This window comes from Typopeltis vanoorti, chromosome 3 (assembly GCF_054136105.1).
Source record: "Typopeltis vanoorti isolate ZY-2024b chromosome 3, IOZ_Tvanoo_1.0, whole genome shotgun sequence".
NCBI lineage: Eukaryota > Metazoa > Arthropoda > Arachnida > Uropygi > Thelyphonidae > Typopeltis > Typopeltis vanoorti.
The window spans coordinates 3,210,955-3,234,982 of record NC_143551.1 but is presented as its reverse complement, the minus strand read 5'-3'; the positions used below and the strand labels follow the sequence as shown (position 1 = coordinate 3,234,982).

The window sequence follows — 24,028 nt, the reverse complement described above, 5'->3', positions numbered from 1 at the left end:
CAAGTAGAGTAATGTGGGCAAATATGAGAATGCGGAAACTGGACAATGAGACTTATTTGTACCTATGGTCCCAAAGAAGGTTCTACTAAGGTAGAAGTGGAGGAATTTTTTGAGGCTTTAGAAAAAGGAACTGACACAATGAAAAAGGAAAAGTTGGTCCTTGTTGGGGATCTAAATAGTAGAGTAGGAAATGATTGTCAGACATACAAAAATATTTTGGGAAAATTTGGAGAAAAGAGCAAAGCTAATAATAATGGCAAATATCTGTTGGATTTCTGCTCAGGACATGGACTGGTTATTACTAACACCATGTTCCAATATAAAAATATGCACAAATTCACATGGAGAGAAGAGGCAAGGAATAAGAAAAGTCTCATTGACTATGTTATTGTTGATAGTGATGTTTTCTCCCTGGTGCAGGACACCAGAGTGTATGGAGGATTTGAAATTGGAAGTGATCATTATTTTGTCTTGAGCAGGATGAAATTGAATTTCATATTAAAAAGAATAACATGTAAGAAAGTTTTAAAGTGAATAAAAATTGAGCAGCTCTCAGATGTGAACTGTAGACTAAAATACACAAAGATTATTGAAGAAAAAATGAAAGAGTTTGAGAACAGGAATCAAACCTTGGAGATTCAGTGGCAAACTCTGAAGAAAGCATTGATTGATTCTGCCAGAGAGGCATGTGGTGAGGTTGTCTGCAAGAATAAAAAAATCAGAACTCCCTGGTGTACACAGGAAGTTAAAGAGGCAGTGAAGGAAAAGAAGAAAGCATATCAAAAATTCCTATTAAATAAGTCAGCTTGTGCTCTTAGAGAATACAGAGACAAATGCAAGAATGCTAAACACTGTGTAAAACTAGCTAAACAAAAGTCATGGGAGGACTTTGGCAAGAATATAGAAAATAAATATCAAGGTGGTGGCAATATATTCTAGAGGCTGTTGAAAAAGCTCAGAAATAGAGGAAAGAATGCTAAAAGGAATTAGAGATGATAAAAGTGACATGAAAACTGAAGAAAAAGATATACTTGATGTATAAGTAATTACTTTGAAAAATTGCTAAATGAAACAAGCAGCGATAACAGCACATTGGTAAAACCATTCAACAAGCATGCAATCAGGAATACACCCTCTGTCCAAAAAGAAACTGAACTTTTGATAGAAAATAAAACACAGGCCAATTATAATTATTTGAATCATTTATTTCAATCAATATACTCTTCCTCAGCTTCTATAGAGCATTTGGCACGATGAATTAATTTTAAATGATTTTTTTCATATTGGTTTTTGGGATACTGCTGAGGGTTCGTGGTTACTGCCCCTTGAACGTTTTCAATGGTATCATATTGCTTTCCTGTCATTGGCAAATGAAGTTGGAGGAAGAGAAAGAAGTCACAGGGTGCTAAATCAGATGAATACGGCGAGTGATCCAACACACAAACTTGGTTTTTGCTCAAAAACTGTCTCACAATGTTTGAACAATGAGATGGTGCATTATCGTGCAAAAGTGACCAGCTGCCTTCATCACGATATTCATGCCGTACGTGACGAATTCTCACTATCAATCGCTTCAAAACCTTGAGATAAAACTCACCGTTGATCGTTTGGCCAGGCGAACGAATTCTTTGTGGATAATACCCTTGCAATCGTAGAAACAAATCAGCATTATCTTTACTTTTGACTACTCCAAGCGACTTTTTTTCAGATGTCCCTCTTCTGGTGGTCTCTACTGAGCACTCTCGACCAGAAATGCAAAAATTTATATGGAATAAGAGAAAAATTAGTCAAAACACTAAATTATCTGAACACAAGACAGTATTCAAACCAAATTTAACATACGGATCTGAGAGATGAGTTAGAAATAAAGCACTTGACCAAAGACTAGAGACCACAGATGAGATGCCTGAGAAAGATCAGGGGCATGAACAGATGGCATCAATGCCAATATCATATTAAAAATGAGGATAGTGGGAAAGAACTTGCCATTGTTAGCATCCAGGAATGTGTTACAGAGCTAATCTCAGGTGATATGGTCACTTAAACAGAAGGGCAAGGAAAGATTAGCCAAACAAGTGTTCTCTGCCAGGTTGGCAGGAAAAAGTCCCAGAAGAAGACCAAGATATAGGTGGATTGATATTATAAAAAGTGCCTTAGAAGACAGAAATATAAGATCTGATAATGTTGGAGTGTTGACAGGTAACAGGTAGATTTTTGATAAAGTGATACTTCTAAGTGGAACTTTTGTTTTCCTTCATCTAATCTTGTGTGAAAGGGTGTCCAAGGCATGATCTGCTAGTCCCAACCTGCCATATCTAGGTCTTTGTTCAGCAATATGCAGAGCTTGTTATTTTAGAATTTTTCTCTCAGAAGAAACTTTGCGTAAAATTACAGGAAGTTAGTAATGTAGTACTATCAACAATTACCCTCCTAATTAATGCTATTGGTCAAGGCTTCAATATTATCAGATCTTATATTTCTCTTGTCTAAGGCACTTTTTGCTGTACCAATTCACATAGATCTTGGTCTTCCTATGGATCTTTCTCCTATTATTCTGGCAAAGAGCTCTTGTTTTGCTAACCTTTCTACTTTTTGATAACTATACTACTTAGGAGATTAGTTTTGCTATCACATTCTTCAATGCTAACAATAGCAAGTTCTTTCCTAGTATCCTCATTTTTAATATGATACTGCCATTTTATGACCATCTGCTCACTCTCTGATTCTTTCTCAGAATTCTCATATTTGTGGTTACTAGTCTTTGATCAAGCATTTTATTTCTAACCTTGCTCTCAGATCCATAAGTATATGCAAGACAGGTTTGAACACTGTCTTGCATATAGTTAGTTTAGTGTTTTTACTAATTTTTCTCATGTTCCATATAAATTTATTCATTTCACTTCATACCATACCAGCTTTGCTAATTCTGCTGTCTCTTTCCATAATTTGCTTTGCCACTGCAAAGAAAAATTATGACTAACAACTGAAATGAACGTCCGAGCAGTTAGCCTAGTGGCTGTGCACTTCACAACCATATGCCTGGGGAAGGAGCTTCCTAGGTTCGATTCCCGTCGGTGAGGAGAAGGATCTTCCTCGGCCATAGCTAAGGGGGTTTTTCATCCCACAAAACAGGCAAACCTGCGTTGAGAACTCAACACTACAGACATAGGATACACTGGGGCATAGTGCTGACCACCTTATCCTGTGAATGGTTTGAGGTCTGATGATTAATAAACCCTCAACACCACAAGGTAAAAGAGGGTGAACAGAAGATGAGATGAATTGAAATGATTTACTTGTTCTATAGGTTCTCCATTCGGAATGCAGTTGATGCTTTTAATGTTTCTGCATATTTCAGCTGTCTTTGTCATTCAATTTAGTCAGAGAATCCTGCAGACTTGTACTCAATTTATTTAGAAGTATAACATCATCTACATAAAGTAAAGAGCTGAGATTAACATCTGCAATTCTGATGTTGGGTATAATTCAACTTTCCTTAAAAATCTGATCCATATAGATAATGAATAACAGTGGAAACAATGTGCACCCTTGTCACACACACCTGATTTAACATGAAACCATCTTCTCCTTCAATTCCAACTGCTATCTTACACTTAAATATAGACCATGTATTGCTTGATGTAGGGTCCCATTTATACTATATATATGAACAGTTTTTCTCTTGGCATCTTGCCTTTTCCATATCTCCAAAAATTAAATACAGATCTAAAAATATTATAAAAGTGTGTGTGTGTATATATATATATATATATATATACTGTCTTGCTATAGGTACTGTTACAACTTTTGCACACAATTCCACACAATTTGGCACTGCCCATGGAATTGTGCAAGCCCAGTTCCATTAGTGGCGCTGTGCACAGCCAACATTTGCGTTTATCAGTAGAGAAACAGATGTCTAGCTGTACATGTTAACAAAGAGTTGAGAGATTACGAGTACCATGTAGCTATAATAGCACTTTACAAGACTGGAATACAGCCACCTGTTATTTTCAACATGCTAAAAACATTCAGATCAGTAGGATGTATTAGACTATAAACCATTATAGTGATACGAAAAATGGATCTGACTGCCAAAGAAGAGGTTCACCACACTGCATTAGGATAAGACAGCTTGTGAGAGCTGTGAAGACATGCGTCTGCAGTAATCCTGTAAGAAGGCAGAAAGTGATGTTGTGAGAGATGAAAATTTTGCAGAGAATGATGACACATGAGACCTTAATAAAGGTCGAAACCTGTCTGGTAGTGACCCTTCCCACAGTGTATAGAATTACATATGTCTGTAAGGATATGTGATTTGCATTATGGGATACTACGATAAGTAATGTGAAGTCATCAGTCTCTGTATACGAGTTGCTCAATTATGGAGAGTTACTTCACGAGTAAACTTTGTTTGCTTACACTTGGATAAAGGAATTAAACCACGAATATATTTCTTGGCATCTTTAATCTATAGTTATAACCAAGTGGAAAAACTTTCAGCAAGTGATGCAGTAGGAAAGAGAAAGAAGGAAAGAAGAGATGAAAGTGAAAATTAAGAATATCAAGCAAAAAAAGAAGAGTAAGAAGTCTATAACGTATGCTGAGTGAATGATTAGGGATATGCTGCCTGGTAAATGCATGATGGAATCATATTTCCCTGTGTTAGATCCTGAATGAAGAAATCTTGCAAAGAAATCATTCATTCAGAATCAACATACTAAACTACACAGACAAAGAGAAATACCTGCACATCATCTGAAATTAAAGTGAAACTTCTTCACATATGCATAAAATTGCATTAATTTTATGTACCATGTATTTAATCTATTGTGATCATATCAAGATCAAATTAGAGAATGTCTTAAAAGAGGAATTTGTTAATATTATTTAAGCCCCACTTTAGCTGTATAGAGTGATTGTGAGTCACCAGATAGAGAGATCAAGTAACAATTCTTAGAAGGTATACAACTACACGTGTCCAGCGTAACGGTGGAGGCAATAGTTTATGCGGAAAGTATGTTGACGCGAATTCCGTGAATACAAAAGTATAACAGCAAAGGGGAGAGCAAGGGATGAACCCAAGGGGAGAAAAGATATAGGTTGTGTGCAAAGGGGACTCTGAAAAAAGGGGGCGCTCAAACGAAGAATATAAGGGAATGAGCACCGTATCGCCGCTCTCTTGTCTATTCGTTTTCTGGTTCGGAAGTTAGCCAATGGTTCGAGTAAGGGGGGGGGGGATGAAGCGTCAGTGGTATGATGTCGGATGGCGAGTTTTCCTGGGAATGCTGTAGGATTCTGCACAGAGCTAAAGGTGAGATTTCCAGCCCTAGCAGAATCGAGCCCTCGCAGAGAAGTCCCATCGAAAGGAATAGAGAAGTTTCCTGAGACTCGAAAATCGAGTCCATGATCGGCAGTAATTATGAAGATAGCATAGCCCCACGCTAGCGTAAGGACAGCCAATAAAAAAAGAGGTAACCAGAAGTACACGTGGTGCTGAAAGACGTATTTTGTGTTTAGAATTCCTTAGAAGAGAGAAAATTATTTGTGAATGTAAATTATGAACATTATTCTAAAGAACTTTGTGGACAGACTCTGATTAGATAGTTAACCTCCTTTTGAGAATAAGAAGGATTGCTTGGAAGAAGTCTTTTGTGTTGTATGTGATTGAATTAGTATAATGAGATTAGGATTGCAGATTTATAGCAACTGAATAACATTAGAATGTTTGTCATGTCATCTTATGAATAGCTTGCAGAAGGGAATTTTAGCTTAACATACCATTTGCAATCTATCCCATTTTCCAGTTACTGTGTTTTACATGCTTTATAACCTTTGATTTAATTTAGAGTATGTTAATCTCTTAACTTGAGCTTCTTTATTTAGCATTGAAACAAAAATTGAATGTATGAATCTCTTTAGTGTATTTTCTTTGATATTCCAATAAACATGTTTTATTTACCTAAACCTGAGTCATGCCTGACTACAATTCCGATTTACCACTTATAAAAATAGAACCTATTTTGGCGGGAAGGAATTAGAATGTGTATATAATTATAGATTTAGGTCACGACTGCAGTCTGAATCTATACAGCCATGTTAAAAATAAATCATTGTGTAAGAATGCCTCAGAGTCTAGTATTGTCTCCCTGAGCAAGGATCTTTTCTGCTATAGGATACTGGCTGTCGCAGCACAATATAAATTTGCCAGTATCCGAAGAGGAAACAATCCTAGATGTAAGTATATTAGGCCCGATATCTGAAGAAGTAAATTAGCAATCGAAAGATAAAATAGGAAGATATAAACCAGTAAAATATAGAGGAAGCAATGACGTAACACCTGGCATAAAGATTAAAAGATGTTAATGTTGTTGTTAGAATGCAAGAGGGAAAGTGAAAGAATTATTATTTTCGCTGGAATGAATAATTTAACAGGCTGGAAAGTAATGAATATGAGAGCATATAATTTTTTTTCAAGTATAATTTATTTTCAGTAAAAGTGCATCATGCTCTTGCATATTTTTGAGGTTGAGACAGTGAATAAAAAACAAATCTTTATACAGAATACATAATTATAATGCACACATTATAATAAATCATATATAAAGGCATGATTAGTTTTCTGCCACCACCTCCATACCCTCTTTAAACACTATCCCTTGCATCATTCTTTATCCACTATTCTCTTCCTCTCTAACTCTTTTACTTGAATTTATCCTTTCTTACTCTCAAAATGATTATAAGTGCTTCCTTCTGCTCCAGTGGGAAATAAGATCAGTGTCACAGGAGAGTGGCCTTTGTTATGTAATTACAAATGAAATCAGCATTTTGGCAAAGCACCAAATGAAAATCTCCTACTACCAGAACACTTTATTTAAAAATGAAAAAATAAATATTAAACATACCTGCGACAGCATGTGGATCTCGTACATATTCTGGATCTCGTATATATTCAAACATATCTGCAATCCCAGCATCAAAGGCACTCTAAAACATGATAAAATATAAAAGTATAAGATTTTAATAATAATATTGGAAAACAAATTATACTTTCTTTCCTAAAAGAATGAGGAAGGTGAATGATTTTAATTACCATTACCAAACCACATTTGGAAAATATTCCCTTTTTTTAAAGTGAATCTTTTCCCGTTTATATGCTAAAAATAAAATTTGCTTATTTAAATGTAAGTAAACAAAGTTTGCAGATGAAGTAACTTCACGAGCAATGAAGTAACTTAGTATCCCATAATGCAAAGCACATATCCTTACAGACACATATAATGCTATTCATTATGGGAAGGATCATTTCCTATAATCAACTGTTGAATGAGCATTAGAAATTCTCTATTTGCTGTTTTTTTTTGGTCATTCGGAGTATGCTGGGATATCAATTTCAACAATTATTATTATTAACAGAGACGTCCAAAAAGTTAGGGTTTCATAGAGGGAGGCCAAATATCTGTTTTTGAATTCATTTGCACTACTTGCACATGAAACATCCAATTGCAATCCATTCCAATCACACACCATTCTATGAAAGAAAAATTGAGCTTTCACTCCCTTCTTGATGGCATTCATTCTCAACTCCCAAGCATGTCCTCTCATTGTTTCCCCATCCTCAATAAATTATTATTATTCAGGCCCCCATAGAGTCAAGAGACTCATTGTGGGATCATACCACTCCTTGAACCCATCGACTGTTCTTGCTTTCAACACTTTATCAGGCAATGCATTCCATGGTTCAACCACACTCCATGCAAAAAAACCACTCCTCACCCTATTGCTCACACCTTTCTTAATTTCCAGGGATGGCCCCTTGTCAAGGTTCCTTCCTGCTTTTCCACCAAGAGAAAGAACTCCCCAGTGTCAATCCTATAACTGCCTCTCAACAGTTTAAAAGTCTCGATCGTATCACCTCTCCTTCTTCTATGCACCAAACTCTGCAGTCCACATTCCCTCAGCCAATCCTCATTACTAACATTGTACAGTCCTGAAACCATTTTTGTTATCTGCCTTTGTACCCTTTCCACAGTTAATTTATCCTCTTCAAATCCTGGGGACCAAATTTGAGAACAATAGTCTAAGTGTCTGATCAGAGTGATAACAACAGAATGATAACTCTTTTTTCTCTGAAGGTCAGCATCTTTCTCGGTATTGAAAAAATCCTCTGCAAGATCACCTGTTCACAATCATTTCCCCTTATAGCGACAGCACATTTTAGGATTCTCCTTGTTGGATTGCAGTTGTTGTATTGGTTTGTAGTTTTTATTGTACAATGTTTGTATTTTATTCAATCCTTTTCTAACCTAAACCTTCTTCTATCCTATTCTACCAATATCCTACCGGCTGCGCCATTTATGTTGCGGCGCTTTCTTCCTTATCACAACTATTTTAACCTTTTATGCTATATCTCCGTAATACACTCTATCGGGTAGCACGTGGTACCTCTGAGGGAAATTGGAATTTCCTCGAGAATGAGGCAGTATCAGAGTGTCTGAGATTTACCTCTCGGAAAACGCCAAGAAATTTGTTTCGCTGCACCACTTAGCGCTATTAGATTATTAATATTAACAACCAAGAGGTAATCTCAGGACAGTACTTAATGTTACCTATCAACTCTGCAGACGTGGCCAAAATATACCCTTTTCTAATATCTCACATAGGATCTCATTAATATTTTATAAGCGGTGCATTGGATTCCAGAAATCACAGAAAGTCTTTGTCAGAATCAAAAGCAAGGTTTATTATACTCAAAGGTTGATACATATAATAACATAAATTAAAATTCCATCTTAAGGGAGTTCCAGACAAGGTATATAATATTCAAACACTACTATTACACTTATAAAATATTATACAGTAGCTTCCTAAAGTAAGAATTATATTGACCTTCGCTAATGCATTAATCATGTACTATTATCACAATCAATCTAAAACTCCGTAGCTCTGTCAGACTACACAAGATAACATTCATATCTTTCACAATCTCTTTATACTTTTGCCAATTCTTTACTCTAACATTTCCTTAACTTCATTCAATATAAAAGCGAACCTTAACACACTGACAAACAATAAGACTAAATTCAATATCCTTCTAAAGTGATAGCAACACAACCTTATCCTATATCATTAATGGTCCCTTTTATATAACATATTAACGTGGCACAAATCTTTCATTCATATTCAGTGAAACACAAACAAAGTCTACTTATCTTCCTTTACGGTTCTTTATGGCATCATAGGTTCACAGGAAACTGGCCTTCTGTGGACAGCTGAACTTGCTTCTTTTCACGTTGAATATGGCCGCCAAGACTGTAGCTGCCTATCGGGAACCCTCCAGTATGGGGCACTGGCACCACCTGCTACCACGAGAGAGGAACACACAGGAGATCCAGGAACAGAAAGTCTTGTTTCAGAGTCGCATGACCCTTATATTTCCCCCTTTCCTTCTCAGCAATTCTCGCCCTTTTCGATGTCCAGCCAACTCACACGTGCTACTACGTCATGGCGTCCATATCTCTCCCCCGCTATCGTACGTACGCTGACGTCACGTTGTTTTGCTTGGGGCGAGCGCGTACGTCTCCATAACCTTTGGACTTGACCCCCCCCCCCCCCCCCCAACTGTTGAATTTGTGCTTACATTCTATAATTCTTTTATACATGTTATTTTATAATGCTCTGCTAATGTTTTACACTTTCAATATTAATTTAACTTCATTCGTGAGTGGCACAAAATACATACTTATTTAACCTCTTATAACAGAACATGCTTGATATATATATATATATATATATATATATATATATATATATATATACGCATACACACACACACACACATAGTACTTATTTTACACTTAGAGGCAATTTACTGTATTTATCTCCCTTTTTTGCTTGGAAACCCATGTTAGACTGTGATAAGATAAGAGTTCATAAATTTCCACTCTATCACAATCCAACACAGTACTAGTCACCTCTTGTAGTTTTTCTAGTTTCTAGTTTTTCTCTCCTTACTAATCACTTACCAGGACTCATATGTCTCACATAGATGTTCTCCACCTCTCTCTTTATGAATGCCTTTCAGAATCTCTTTTATCAGGAATTCCTTTTTTTTTTTTTTAAATATGTGATGACCACTCCCGAAATATTTGTACCATGGGTGGTCTAAGGATCCCCTCCCTGCATTTTTTAAAATCAATTATATATATATATATATTATATTTACATAGTCTGGAATCTTGCTCTAAAGACCAAACAATGAATTTTTTCAAACCACATTAGGCTTGTAATAAGCAAGAAGGTGTTTATATATACTGAGTGATGAAATTCATCTTCCACCTAAGACAATCACATTCATGCCCACAGCAAGATTTGAACCCTAGCAGCCTGTTGGAAGAGTGTTTAGAAGTATATCAACTGCATAAAGCAAAGAGCTAAGTTTGATATCTCTGATTTTAATATCAGGTTTAATGCCATTTTCTTTCATAATGCAATCCATATACATGATGCATAAGTGTGGAGATAATGTATAATATATGTATAAATCTGTATTTCCTTCATTTCTAACTGATGACTTACAACTTAAATATAAAGTATGTATTGCTCTGCATAATATTCCATCTAGCCAATATAACTGTATTATTTTGAAAAGCTTTTCTCTGGGCAATGCCTTTTCCAGGTCTACAAAACTTAATTACAGATCCTTGTCAAATTCAGATGATTTCTCAACTATTTGTTGTAAGGTGAAAATCTGATCTTGACAATTTCCATTTGGCCTGAATGCAGATTGCTCTTCTCCAAGCTTCTCTTCCACAATTTTTTTGAACCCCTTTTCAAGTATGCTTGCATAAATCTTACCTGGAACACTAAGTAGAGAAATTCCTCTGAAATTCAAGCTTTATTCTCTTTTTTTATAGATAACAACTATGAGAACCAGTGGTGTCTCATGCCCGTTTAGATTCGGTGTGCTGTCATGTAGCTTATGCAATCTGCGCTACAAAATTCACGCCAATTTGATTACATTTTTATTGATGTATAAAAGTTTTAAGAGTTCATAGCGCATCAGCACTCATCTTAATTGGTCCAATGCAAATAAGATTACTACTACTACTACTACTGTCCTGTCAGTATTTGTTTCATTTAAGTCTTTCAAAGCAATTACTTCAGCATCTAGGATATTCTTATCTTCAGTTTTCAGGACTTTTAACATATTTGATTCTTTTTACAGTACTCTTTCCTCCATTTCTAAGCTTTTTCAATAAGCACCAGAACATTTTGCCACCTTCCTTATATTTATTACTATATTCTTAACAAAGTCTTCCTAACTTTCATTTAGCTATTTTTTTTTGTTTAGGCCCCTGGTGGTACATATCAGTAATTTGATGATGGTGATGAAATTTTTCTGTTTAAATAGAGTTTAGTGGAATATTGCATTTCTGATGTTTTATTTTATTCAAAAGGATTAAAATATTCTCTGAACTTATTATTATAATATATTTTTAAATTAAAGAATTCTATTTTTATCATCATCATCACCATCATCAAATTCCTGACATGTACCCTCAAGAGGTGTACAGGATATGATAGTACTACATGAAAAATTTACATCATTATAACTTCCTATCTACAATTTTCCTCAAAATCAGTCTGTTACTTGTCAAGACTCCAACATTATCAGATCTTATATTTCTATTGTCTAAGGCACTTTGTACCATATCAATCCACCTATATCTTGGTCTTCCTCTGGGTCGTTTTCCTGCCAACCTGGCAGAGAACACTTGCTTTGCTAATCTTTCCTCGCCCTTTCTGTTTAAGTGACTATACCACCTGAGATTAGCTCTGCTAATGCATTCCTGGATGCTGACAATGTCTAGTTCTTTCCTAATATCCTCATTTTTAATATGATATTGTCATTGATGCCATCTGTTCACGCCTCTAATCTTTCTCAGGACTCTCATTATCTGCGGTCTCTAGTCTTTGGTCAAATGTTTTACTTCTGACCCAGCTCTCAGATCCATAAGTTAAAACTGGTTTGAACACTGTCTTGTATACAGCTAATTTAGTGTTCTAATTTCTCTCTTATTCCATATGAATTTATTCACTTGACTTCCTACCATACCAGCTTTGTTGATTCTGTATCTATTTCCATATTTAATTTACCATCTTCACTAAAAATCGTGCCTAAGTAGCTGAAATGTTTTATTTGTTCCACAGGTTCTCCATTCACAACACAGTTGATATTTTCAATGATTCTACCTATTTTCATTGTCTTTGTCTTTTTTATTGCTGACCTTCATACCATATCTATTACAACAGTTATTCAATTTAGTCAGGAATCTTGCAAACTTGCAGTGGATTTATTTAGAAGTATAACATCGTCCGCATAAAGCAAAGAGCATACATTAACATCTCCAATTCTGATATCATGCTTAATACCACTTTCCTTTATAATGTGATCCTTATAGATAATGAATAACAGAGGGGATAATGTACATCCTTGTCTCACAACAGATTTAACAAATATACAAAATATACCAATATACCAAAATAACCAATATGCAAAACGATGGTACAACATTATATTTTTAAGAAAGCAAACACTATCTGTAATTGTGAGATTTACACAAAAGGGCACAGTAGCATGTGCAAAAGGAGGCTTCTACAGGATAATCCAACTCCACTGCTGCAGAAATAGGAAATAAAGTGTCTTGTCTCCATTCCACACAAAAGTATATTTTCTTGCTCTGATACCAAAATGCTTTTAGGGTTGGACATGAATTTATATTGTGGATTATTCATAAAATAATTCATCCAGTATAAACATCCTAATTACACAGGTTGAGCCTATATCACGCTGGTAAAACATGTAGGCAAGAGCAAGTGAGACACATATTGATATTTTTCTTCAAAATCTGGACGGTGTAGTTGTTTAATTGATGAATCTATTTCTGTTCCCTTGAACAACCTTCCCGAATGAATAATCCACAATAAATGAAACAGGAGAAGTAGGTTTAGTGAGTTTGCAGTTCGACTGTATAAGGATAGCAGGCAGTTGTTGCTTGTGTTTTTAAGCAGCTTGGCAAGGAAGTGTTAGAATGAATGAATGATTATTATTAATCAATCAGGCCAGTGGAAATACCTGTAATAAAAAACACAGGCTGAAACAGATCATATGTGAGACAACATTTGATATGAATCAGTGGGTGAAGGATTATTTATAGATGGCATTAAGAATTTTCATGTGCACTGCCACAAACATGAAAACAGTATTCCTAGTTTGAGCTGATCTGAGATTTGTAGAGTTAGTAGCTAAATGGGTGAAAAGTAGCAACTTGCATAATAAAAGATGCCAAGTTTTTTAATAATTGCAGTCATCAAAAACTTTGCATCCTTCTTCTGCTTAGTTCACTACATTGCATCCATTAGTTTACTAACTCTCTACAAATGTGATGCTTATGCCAGGAAAGACTAAAAGTTAATATTAGTCCAAGATGAGCGATGTGATCTTGTCTAGTGATTTGTGTATTATCAAGGATAAAGGAAGACAGACTCAGTTCTTTTTTTTTTTTTGCATCTTAGTGAAAAAAATGGTATGGAGGTACCATTTTTTTCACTAAGATGCAAAAAAAAATTTGGGAAGTCTTGGGCACATCAGGATTTGTTAAAGAGGAATGGAGTGCATTACTGTTAGCAAAACTACATATAGGGTAATTGGTCAATGAGAGAAGATCATTATAAGAGAAAGGCTATATGCAATAGGAGAGTACTGTAACAGTCTTGCATTGGTCAGAATGTGAAATGAGGAAACCGTCCATCATGGCATGCAGTGATCAACTACGGAGAAAACTGGCTACACAATTACAGAGTGAGAGACAAACTAAAGGATGGCAATTTGATTTATAGGTGATACAGACTAGGAGATCACTATGAATCTGCAGTAGCAGAATCTATCCTGGTTGCGATGATTGACTGTTAGGTCTTGTGAAAAAGTTAACTACTGCTGACCCTTCCCATTTTTTTTTTAGCGACAACTGAAATGATTTCAGTGGCTTGGTACTTCAATGGAAGATTTATCTCCTTATTTTTTTTTGAAATCAGCTGACTATGCCTGCTTCTGTGTACTTGAGTAGACAGAAGCTGATTATAAAAGAGTGATATAGATGAGATATGACAGGTCTGGGCAAAATTTTTAAGCACAGTCGGGGATATATCATCAGAAGAGACTATGTTATTATCTAGGTTATTTAAAATTTTCATGATGTCTTTTTAGCAAAAGACCACAGAAGATTCACTGTTTTTAGTATTGTATGCGGTGAAAAATTATGCTGGGGTGTCAATTTTATCTTTAGGTTTATTTACAGCAGTGCTATCTGAGTGAAAAACAGCTGATAGTACAGAGGAGCAGAAGTTATTATCAATATTCTCTGCAATGATTGGAATGCATAACTGTCATTTATACTAGAGATTTACATTTGGCCATTTCAAAGTCAAATGGAGATATTTATTGTGTGCTTCCATGTAAGCTGAGAATAGGGTTGAAGCTGTCATCTCAAGCCACTTTGGGTATGCTGTATTTTTCTCTTGCACTGTCTTGGTACTCCTATTTTACACCACAGGCTTAACCAGTGGTTAGGAATTTTAGTTGCAACTGCAAATGTCAGCCATACCTTCTGAACATTATAACGACCACTGAGCATAAATTTGCTCATCTATGCTGACTTCACTTCTTAACATACCAGAAAGAGTGCATCTCTTACAGTCTTTCACCAGAAATGCCTTTATTCTAGAAAGGATTGCTCAGAGAAGTAGTCCAATCAGAAAGAAAGAATAAAAGTTCTGGAGATCATTCTCAGCATTAGTTGAAATGACCTAAAGATGCATCTTTTTTCCAGCTTGACTGGTAAAATTATAAAACGGGAGCCCAGCTGGAGTTAAAAACATTCATCAGGAAAAGGACTGCTTTTTGGATAGTTGGACTGTAGAGTCAAGATTCAGAGACAAAAAGTACTAGAGGTTAAAAACTGTTCAAAATTTGAAGCACAGTAAAGGTAGTAGACTGAATGGGCAAGGAAACCTTGAACCTTTCAGAATAAACTCTGAATTGCAGCTACAATTTGAGATTTGATCAAAATTTGGGAGCAGCTATATATGTGGTTATACTTTGTATGACTTCTCTGTCACAAGAGCACAGCACTTGAGCATTTGTACAAACTGATATTCCTTGCTTTATTGTGTATCATTCATCTGCTGCTTCCTGAATTCTGAAAATCACTGACACCTTAATTCCTTATCACTGGAGTTTGATTTCCTGTAGTAAAATCCTCTATCGAAACAGTAATGTCCTCTTTGTCCGCAACCCAAACTAGCTCCCTTTCCCAAACTCCACTGACTATCTAGATGAAAAGCTGAGGTATGTGCTATAAGCAATCACCTAATACATATTATCCATCTACCAGCCAGAGTTCCAGACAAACCTCTCCACTCATCAAACACCCTTAGATGTTTTCATGAAGTCTGCTTTCCAAAATACTGTTCAGCATACCGATTCTACTGGAAACTCAAATCATAATTCGTCAAAACCAAAATTATGGTTTTGAAGTAGAGTCTCCACTGAAAAGTCTTTTTCAAACCTCATGTGAAAGACACATTCAAATCCGAAAATGAAATTCCTCAGAAAAATGAATGCACATACCATGTAGGACCACAAAAAAAAAAAAAAAAAAAATATATATATATAAAGCTAATATCATGAGTAAATATAAACAAATAAACAAACAAAGAAAAAATAGAACATCTAAATCAAATGAACAATAATAAACTACTAAAATAATCTAAATATAAAACAAACGAGTTGCAAGATGAAGAGTAGAGCATGAAAATGGAATAAACTGCATGAAATAAATCCATTGCAAGAAGAAAACTTAATCTTTATACCATGCCATCATCAGCAACCCACGCTATCCAGAGCATTTAAGATTTGTAATCTCCTTTGTGCCTTATATATTCATATTTTCCCACACTATCTTACATGGCATGAAGTGTAGTGGTCATTTTATCATAAGCTTCAAGTGTGCTTTGTTACAATTTTCCTTAGGAACTGATCATACGAGAGTAGTCTGAAAAGTTCTCGCCCTCGACCATAAATAGCAACACTATCAGCATGACTTTTTTCTTCTAGGTTGGTACATCTGTCATAAGCATCCATGCAAAATTGCAAGTCATTCTATCAAGTAGTTTGTTTTATAGAGACGTCTGAAGCAAAAGTGTTGTCTGTATCCCTTGAAATGGATAAAATTGAATATCGTGAGGTTATAAAATTCTTTGTAAAAGAAGGTTTAATGCAAAAAGAAATTCACTTGAAGTTCATAAAAGTTTATGGACACTCTTCTCCTTCATTTCTGACAATTAAGAAATGGGCTGCCAAGTTTATATGTGGCTGTACCAGCCTGGAAGATGATACACATGAAGGACGTCCAAAAAGTGTAACAACACCAGAAATCATTGATCAAGTGCATGATATGGTATTGGATGACTGGCGAGTCAAAGTGCATGAAATTGCTGAGACTATAGGCATTTCAAAAGAACATGTAGGATATATTTTGCATGAAGAATTGCAAATGAAAAAAGCTTCGTACAAGATGGGTGCCATACTTGCTAACAGCAGATCAAAATTGCACTTGCATGAAAATTCTCTGAACAGTGCTTGGAGTGTTTTAAAAAAAATAAAACTGATTTTGTGCATCGATTTATTACTATGGATGAGACTTGGATTCAAACAACAGTCAAAACAGTGGACAGAAGCTGGTTGTTCAGCGCCAAAGAAGACGAAGTCCGTTCCATCAGCAGGAAAGGTCATGGCATCAGTGTTTTGGGATGCTAGAGGCATTTTGTTTATTAATTATCTTGCAAAGGGTAGAACAATAACCAGAGAATATTATTCTGATCTTTTAACCAGACTAGACCAATGTCATGGAAAAAATTCGTGAGAAAAGACCCGGTTTACAGAAGAAAAAAATCATCTTTAATCAGGACAATGCACCTGCCCACAAATCTGTTTCCACAATAGGAAAATTAACGGATCTGCACTATGAATTGTTGGAACATCCACCCTATTCCCCAGATTTGGCTCCCTCTGACTTCTATCTCTTCTCAAATCTAAAACTATTCCTCACTAGTCAGCGTTTTTCTTTGAATCAAGAGGTGATTGGAGCTGTAGAGGGGTATTTTGCAGATCTTACTGAGAACCACTACAGGGAGGGGATAATGGTGCTGGAGAATTGCTGGAATAAATGTATTAGTCTTAAGGGAGATTATGTTGAAAAATAAAAATAATTTTCAAATTATAAATTTGGTTTTTCATTGTTAGGCCGAGAACTTTTCAGACCACCCTCATAGTAATTATTGGTGAGACCAGTCACGTGCAAATTATTTCTTTCTTTCATGTAATTCCACATAAATAACCTTGTTTTTTTTTAATCAGTAATACACTTCCAACTCAATTTATCAGTATATCTTGTTAGTTACCTGGGAATGGGTGAACTAAATGGCAATAAATCCCTCTTATGTAGTTTATTTCTCACCCCCACATTTTAGATAACTGTGTAAATGAACTCAGGTTTAATTATTCATATGATTTTACTCTAGTTCTTTCAATATTTATTCACTCAAGCTCACTGTATCAGTAGGACTACAAAGCTAATGCTGCTGTGAAGTTGAGAACAATCTCAGGTTGTTATCAACCAGAGGCCATTCCATTTTTACATCCTTGTCCGCTTGGTCTTCCAACTCATCTCTCCCCCTCCATTTATTTTATGTTTAGATAATAATTTTAGTAGTTCGTTATTGTTGATTTGATTTAGATGTTCTATTCATTTTTTTAAAATATTTACTTGTAGTATTTATTGGTTTTATATTGAGTGTATTTATTTTTTTTGTAGTCTCACCTGAAGTTGAGAATAACTTCATGCTTACAAATAAGGAAAGCAGTGGTGTCATGCTAGGCAACTGAAAATCATTTGTCATCTAGTATCCTATTGCTATAATCATGTAACAATTATAACCTGCATTTTCTAGCTTAATAAATGAGTGGTTAAATGACTATAATATTTAATACTTAAGCCACTGTCATATATTCCAAACTTTAAATTGAATCAACAAGAAACTTCAATTCCATCATTGCTACTGTTTAAAATTAATTAACAACACAATTAAAAAATAAGATACAGGGTTGACAATGGGGAGTTCGTTTGCTTGGTGGAACAGCGATGACAAGGGTCCAACCCTGGAAGTTACGAAAGGAAGCTGTGAACAAGAAGGTGAGGAATGGTTTCTTTGCATGGAGGGTGGTTGAACCGTGGAATGCATTGCCTGATAGTGTTGAGAGCAAGAACGGTCAATGAGTTCAAGGAGTGATAATGGTAGACTTTGTGTTTCCTAGGAAGGACCTCACACGATGAGTCTTTTGACTCTATGGAGGCCTGAATAATACTAAAAAGTTGTTTTATAATAATAAGATTTCAGGATTTCTAAATTAATCAATTACTTGGTTAATTTCAAATCAAAATTAATAAAATATTTTCCTACTAGCAGTTAATAGGGTATTTTACTAACAATACTTAATATCTGGTAATATGTAAATAACTTTTTACCTTTAGTTTTTTAACTTTAGATGCACTACCAGCAATACGAAAAAGACCCTGAAAAATAAAATAACAAGTAATTATTTTTACAAATTTGTATGTGCTATTTAAATGTATGCATCAACTGGTAAGTATTCTCTTTACAAATACTGAGTTTCTTGACAGTTTAATACAGTTTCTACTTAACAAGTTTGAGAATGTGTAAGCAGAGCTAATCTGAGATGATATAATTCAAACAAATAAGAAGATGAAAGATTAGCAAAAATAAGTGTCTGAAGCAAAAATGTCAAGGAAACACAGAAAAGAAAATCGCTGTTGAATATTCACTGAAACTTGTTGAGTGATTCTGCATTTGAATAATTTACTATGCATTAGTCTGCTAAGCTGATTTCAAAGAATATTTTATTTTAATTCTGAGTTGAGGTAATAAGTAACTTCAAATTTATTGCCTCTCTCTCAACATTCTATGTTCCTGATGAATTCTTCTGCCATCATCTGTAATATCCTATTCCCTTCCTGCTTTCTCTATATCCTGCCTGAAAATAAATATCCCTTATATTCTATTACTATAACTGTATCCTCCAATGGAAACCAAGTCTCACTAATGCCTACAATATTTTTGCCAAGTTACGCTAATGAATGCAAAAATCTGCTTACTCTTGTTCTGGATGAGACTAGCATCAGTATACATGAACTGTAATATCATCTTGGGTCCAGAGGTATCCTTTCATCATATCTTGGCAACTAACAAAGTTTACTCTTTCACTTTTCTTTTTTTTTTCCATATTATTAATTAGATTTACATAAAGCCAAATTAACTACTTGACTGAGACTTTCCCTCTCCAGGTGTGAGTCTCAGAAGAAAGTTAATACTGGACGATGAAAATAGTAATCAGACAACCATGCAGAGGATACAGTTCAAGTATGTGTAGATGAAACTGTTGGAGTAAAACTTGATATATGACTGCATGTTTTAAATGAAAGTGTTCTTGAAAGTCCTCAAATTTCCTTTTTTTTTTTTTTTTAATATTAACCTTTCAAATCAGGAAGGTCCCACAGGAATGGAAATAGAATTATACCTCTTCATAAAGGGATTCCAAAATTAAGTTCAAATTACAGGTTGGTTTCCATATCTGAACTGTTGCTTAAGGAGTCAAAGTTAGTGAGAGTTAGGACCCATGATTTGGTTCACAAAAGCAGGAACCTCTATGGGAGTCAGATGATTAAGATGAGTCTGTGGTATAGTAATTTACTCATTTATTACCATAGGATGAGTCAAGAAGGAAGTGAAGTTAATATACTAGATGACTAGAAATACAATTTTATTAATACAGACCAGTATTTTACAATAAAAACATTTATTCAACCTACCAGTTTCGCCAGCAAACTGTCTGGCTTTTTCAAGGCATTACGGAGATATTATGTTGGAGGTTTAATGGATGTTTTACAACACTCTGAAAGAATTAAATTAGAATTTAATACTCCTATATTTCGTCCTAGTCACTAGGACATCTACGGGGATTACAAAAACAATTAATGTAACATGCACACAAAAGTCCTATCTAGGTGAAGCGCCCTCTAAGGGCGGTAGTAGGTGGCCTGGAATGTAAGGTGGGACCTCTGGTGATGAGTGTTTCCCAAATCTTCGGAAGCTTAATGCAACCGTATTTGTTAAGATTTGGTTGGTTTCTGAGAGCTGCTGCTGCTGCTTCTAAGAAAAGTCTCTCTTTCTTGAATTTGCTGTGGTGGAGCATGGTGGTTTTCTTCCATGATATTCTGTGGGTGGTGCCCAAAACATGGTCAGCCAAGCCTGAATGGCCATAGTTGTGTTTAACGATGTACAACTTGTGTTCCTCTAGGCGGATGGATGCTGATCTGCCTGTCTGTCCAAAGTATGCAAGCTTACAGGAACAGGGTACTTTGTAAACTCCAGGCAGAGAGAGAGAGGGGGGAGCTGATCTTTCGTAGAACGGATAAAGGTAGCAAGTTTGCGGTAGGGCTTATATGCTGTATGTAGGTTATACTTTTTTAGTATCTTGGCTATTTTTTCCGAAGTGCCTCGGATGTAGGGTATGGTGATGGCATTTTTAAATTCTTGTTGACGAGAGGTACGGGGAATGGGGGAGGAATTGATTATTTTTTTGATACTGTGTACACTGTAGCCATTGGAGAGGAAAGTTCTGTGTATGTGGTTAAGCTCAGCAGTGAGGGCGGTTCCACTGGAACAAAGATTGTGGGCTCTCTTGGTTAGGGTTTTAATGATGCCATATTGTTGTGAGGGGTGGTGGTGGGAGAGTTTGTGAATGTATCTGCCTGTGTGTGTGGGTTTTTCTGTATACAGTGAAGGCTAGTGTATCATTGGGCAGGCGTGTGACTAAGGTGTCTAGGAAGGGTAAACAATTGTTCTTTTCCTTTTCCATAGTAAACTGGATTCTTGGATGTAGGCTATTGAGATGACTGAGGAAGGAGTCTAACGTGTCTGGGCCATGAGGCCAAATGGAGAACACATCATCTACATATCTTAGCCAGATAGAAGGTTTGAGTGGGGCTGAGTCTATGGCTCCGTTTTTTCGAAATCTTCCGAATGATTTCGAATAATTTCGAATGATTTCGAAAAACGAGCCATAGACTCAGCCCCACTCAAACCTTCCATCTGGCTAAGATATGTAGATGATGTGTTCTCCATTTGGCCCTGCTGATGAAAAGCATTCTGATATTAATGATGCAAATGAAGATAATCTAATGTAAGCAATTTTCAGATAAAAAAATATTTTATTATATGAAATATTAATAAAATATTAAAAAAATTATATTATATTTTAGACAACAGTTTGGGAAAAAGTTAAGAAACAAAAAACTCACAGGATTAATGAAATTGAAAGTTTATTTTTCACTTGGTTAGAGTATAATAAATTTAGTTTAATCCTTTATCCAAGTGTGAGCAAACAAAGTTTGCGCCTGAAAGTATCTTCAGGACTGGGGTAAGGTGGTACAACACCAGGACAACTCGTTGCAAGGGTGGAGCACGCTATCAACAATCCTGTCTCAGTATCTCCTATAATGCAAAACACATCTCCTTGCAGATATGTCTAATGTTATGCATTAAGGGAAGGGCCACTACCCAAACTAGTTTCGACCTTTATTGAGGTCTCTTCAGTGGGAGCCAGGCCCAAGCTGAGATACCAGGCAGAAGCATTCGCAGGTCATCTCCACCTATAGGAGTTGCCAAATGGTGTGCCACCCTTTTGTAATAAATTACTCTGGATTTAGAGAAAGATGTTGAAAGTTTATTTTTCACTTGGTTAGAGTATTCACTTGCAGATATGTCTAATGTTATGCATTAAGGGAAGGGCCACTACCCAGACTAGTTTCGACCTTTATTGAGGTTTCTTCAGTGGGAGCCAGGCCCAAGCTGAGATACCAGGCAGAAGCATTCACAGGTCATCTCCACCTATAGGAGTTGCCAAATGGTGTGCCACCCTTTTTTAATAAATTACTCTGGATTTAGAGAAAGATGTTGAAAGTTTATTTTTCACTTGGTTAGAGTATAATAAATTTAGTTTAATCCTTTATCCAAGTGTGAGCAAACAAAGTTTGCACCTGAAAGTATCTTCAGGACTGGGGTAAGGTGGTACAACACTAGGACAACTGGTGTTGTACCACCTTGGGCCTGGCTCCCACTGAAGAGACCTCAATAAAGGTCGAAACTAGTCTGGGTAGTGACCCTTCCCTTAATGCATAACATTAGACATATCTGCAAGGAGATGTGTTTTGCATTATAGGAGATACTGAGACAGGAGTGTTGGTAGCGTGCTCACCTTTGCAACGAGTTGCCCTGGCGTTGTACCACCTTACCCCAGTCCTGAAGATACTTTCAGGCGCAAACTTTGTTTGCTCACACTTGGATAAAGGATTAAACTAAATTTATTATAGGATTAAAGAAAATTAAGTAGAGCAATATCAGACAGCAAAGCAAGGAACGTGGTAAGGTATCACTGAATACTACTACTAATAAGGTAAGTCAACAGAATGTAAGAAAAAAGAAATAAGATGATACAGTGATTTTTTCATTAAATTTGACTTGATGAGAGAATCATTAGTTCAAGTTCAAAAACTAAGGATGTGATGAATGCAATTGGGAAACAGAAAAGAAAAAAGATAGTTGTGTTTGTAGGAACAAATGATTTTAGTGATAAATTCAGTATAAGAGAAGATATGAAAGGATTGCTGGAAGAAGCTAGAGGGAAGAAGGGAGGGGAGAGGGGAAAGTTGTTAGTTTATTACAAAGATAAGATAGTACTGAGTGAAGGAGGAGGATTATGATAACACGATTTGAGGAGCAGGCTATGTAGAATAAATGAGTGTGAGTTTCTGAAAGTCTGGAATGAGCCTGTCACTGGTACGCTTTCTACTTTTGGATTTGGCATCAGGTGTCTAGAAGAAGTTATTTATTGGGACAAGACCTAATTCAGAGAGAGTCAGGGAAACTAGACTGATTATCATGGGAGGACACAATAAGAATCTGCGTGTGTAAGCAAACTCAGTGCAAATGTAATATTATAAATGCCAATGAACATGGTTATGAATCTGTAAACTTTGGATTCAGACTTGCTTAATTTCTGACTGTATGTGTGTGTGGGGATGGGATAAGAAAGAGAAACTTGTCCAACTGAGCTAAGCAGAAAGCAGATATCGATAAGAGAAAAAGCCAGGAGGTAACTGTTATGTCTGTACACAAATGTGAGGAGTACCAGGAACAAAGTGATCGAGTTTTGACTTGGTTCATACTTTGCTGCCTAAGTACAAGTAACTGAAAACAACTGCAGAGGATATAGTATTTTTAAGAAGTACAGAAGAGAAAGGGGAAGTACTACTAATGATATTAGATGATTTTAATCAATTTAGGGTAGGAACTAATGTAAGCAATAATAGTAATAATGTTCCATGTGGCAGTGAGTTTAAGGCTATCTGGTGAGGAGACTAACAGGATGAAATATACAGTGGGGTGTTGCTACGCACCTGGTGATTCAGTGGCTGGGAAAGATGAAATCAACTGCTGAACAAATAGGATGGGTAGTAAATAAGCAATCATTATGGGTGATTTCAATTATATAAACACTCATTAGATAGCTGGAAAAAATTTATGATAAGAATGAACAATGCAACATGTGAAAAAAAGGAACTTGAGGTTTGCCAGCAGATGGTGACAATGGTCATGCTGTACTGACATGGAAAGTAGCAAATTATGTGAATGTTCTATTTAGAAAAAAAGTTATATGAAAAAAAGTATATGGAAGGTGTGAATCTGCCAGATTTAAGCTGACCAGTGGGGCACTCCAGGGATCCTTGAACCACTGTTGTTCAAATGTTTATAGATGATGCAAAGATAT

At 35.8% G+C, this 24,028-nt stretch overlaps 1 protein-coding gene across 1 annotated transcript in view; it reads right to left on the bottom strand.

Moving 5' to 3' along the window:
* The window catches only part of LOC150107867 (uncharacterized), a 393,004-nt gene that overhangs the window by 246,848 nt on the left and 122,128 nt on the right, over positions 1-24,028 (bottom strand). The window contains exons 5-6 of the mRNA XM_090415366.1: positions 18,648-18,695; positions 6,906-6,987 (exon numbers count right to left, since the gene is read on the bottom strand). Coding sequence (XP_090271492.1) covers positions 6,906-6,987; positions 18,648-18,695 — 130 coding nt within the window. The remainder of the gene's footprint in view (positions 1-6,905; positions 6,988-18,647; positions 18,696-24,028) is intronic.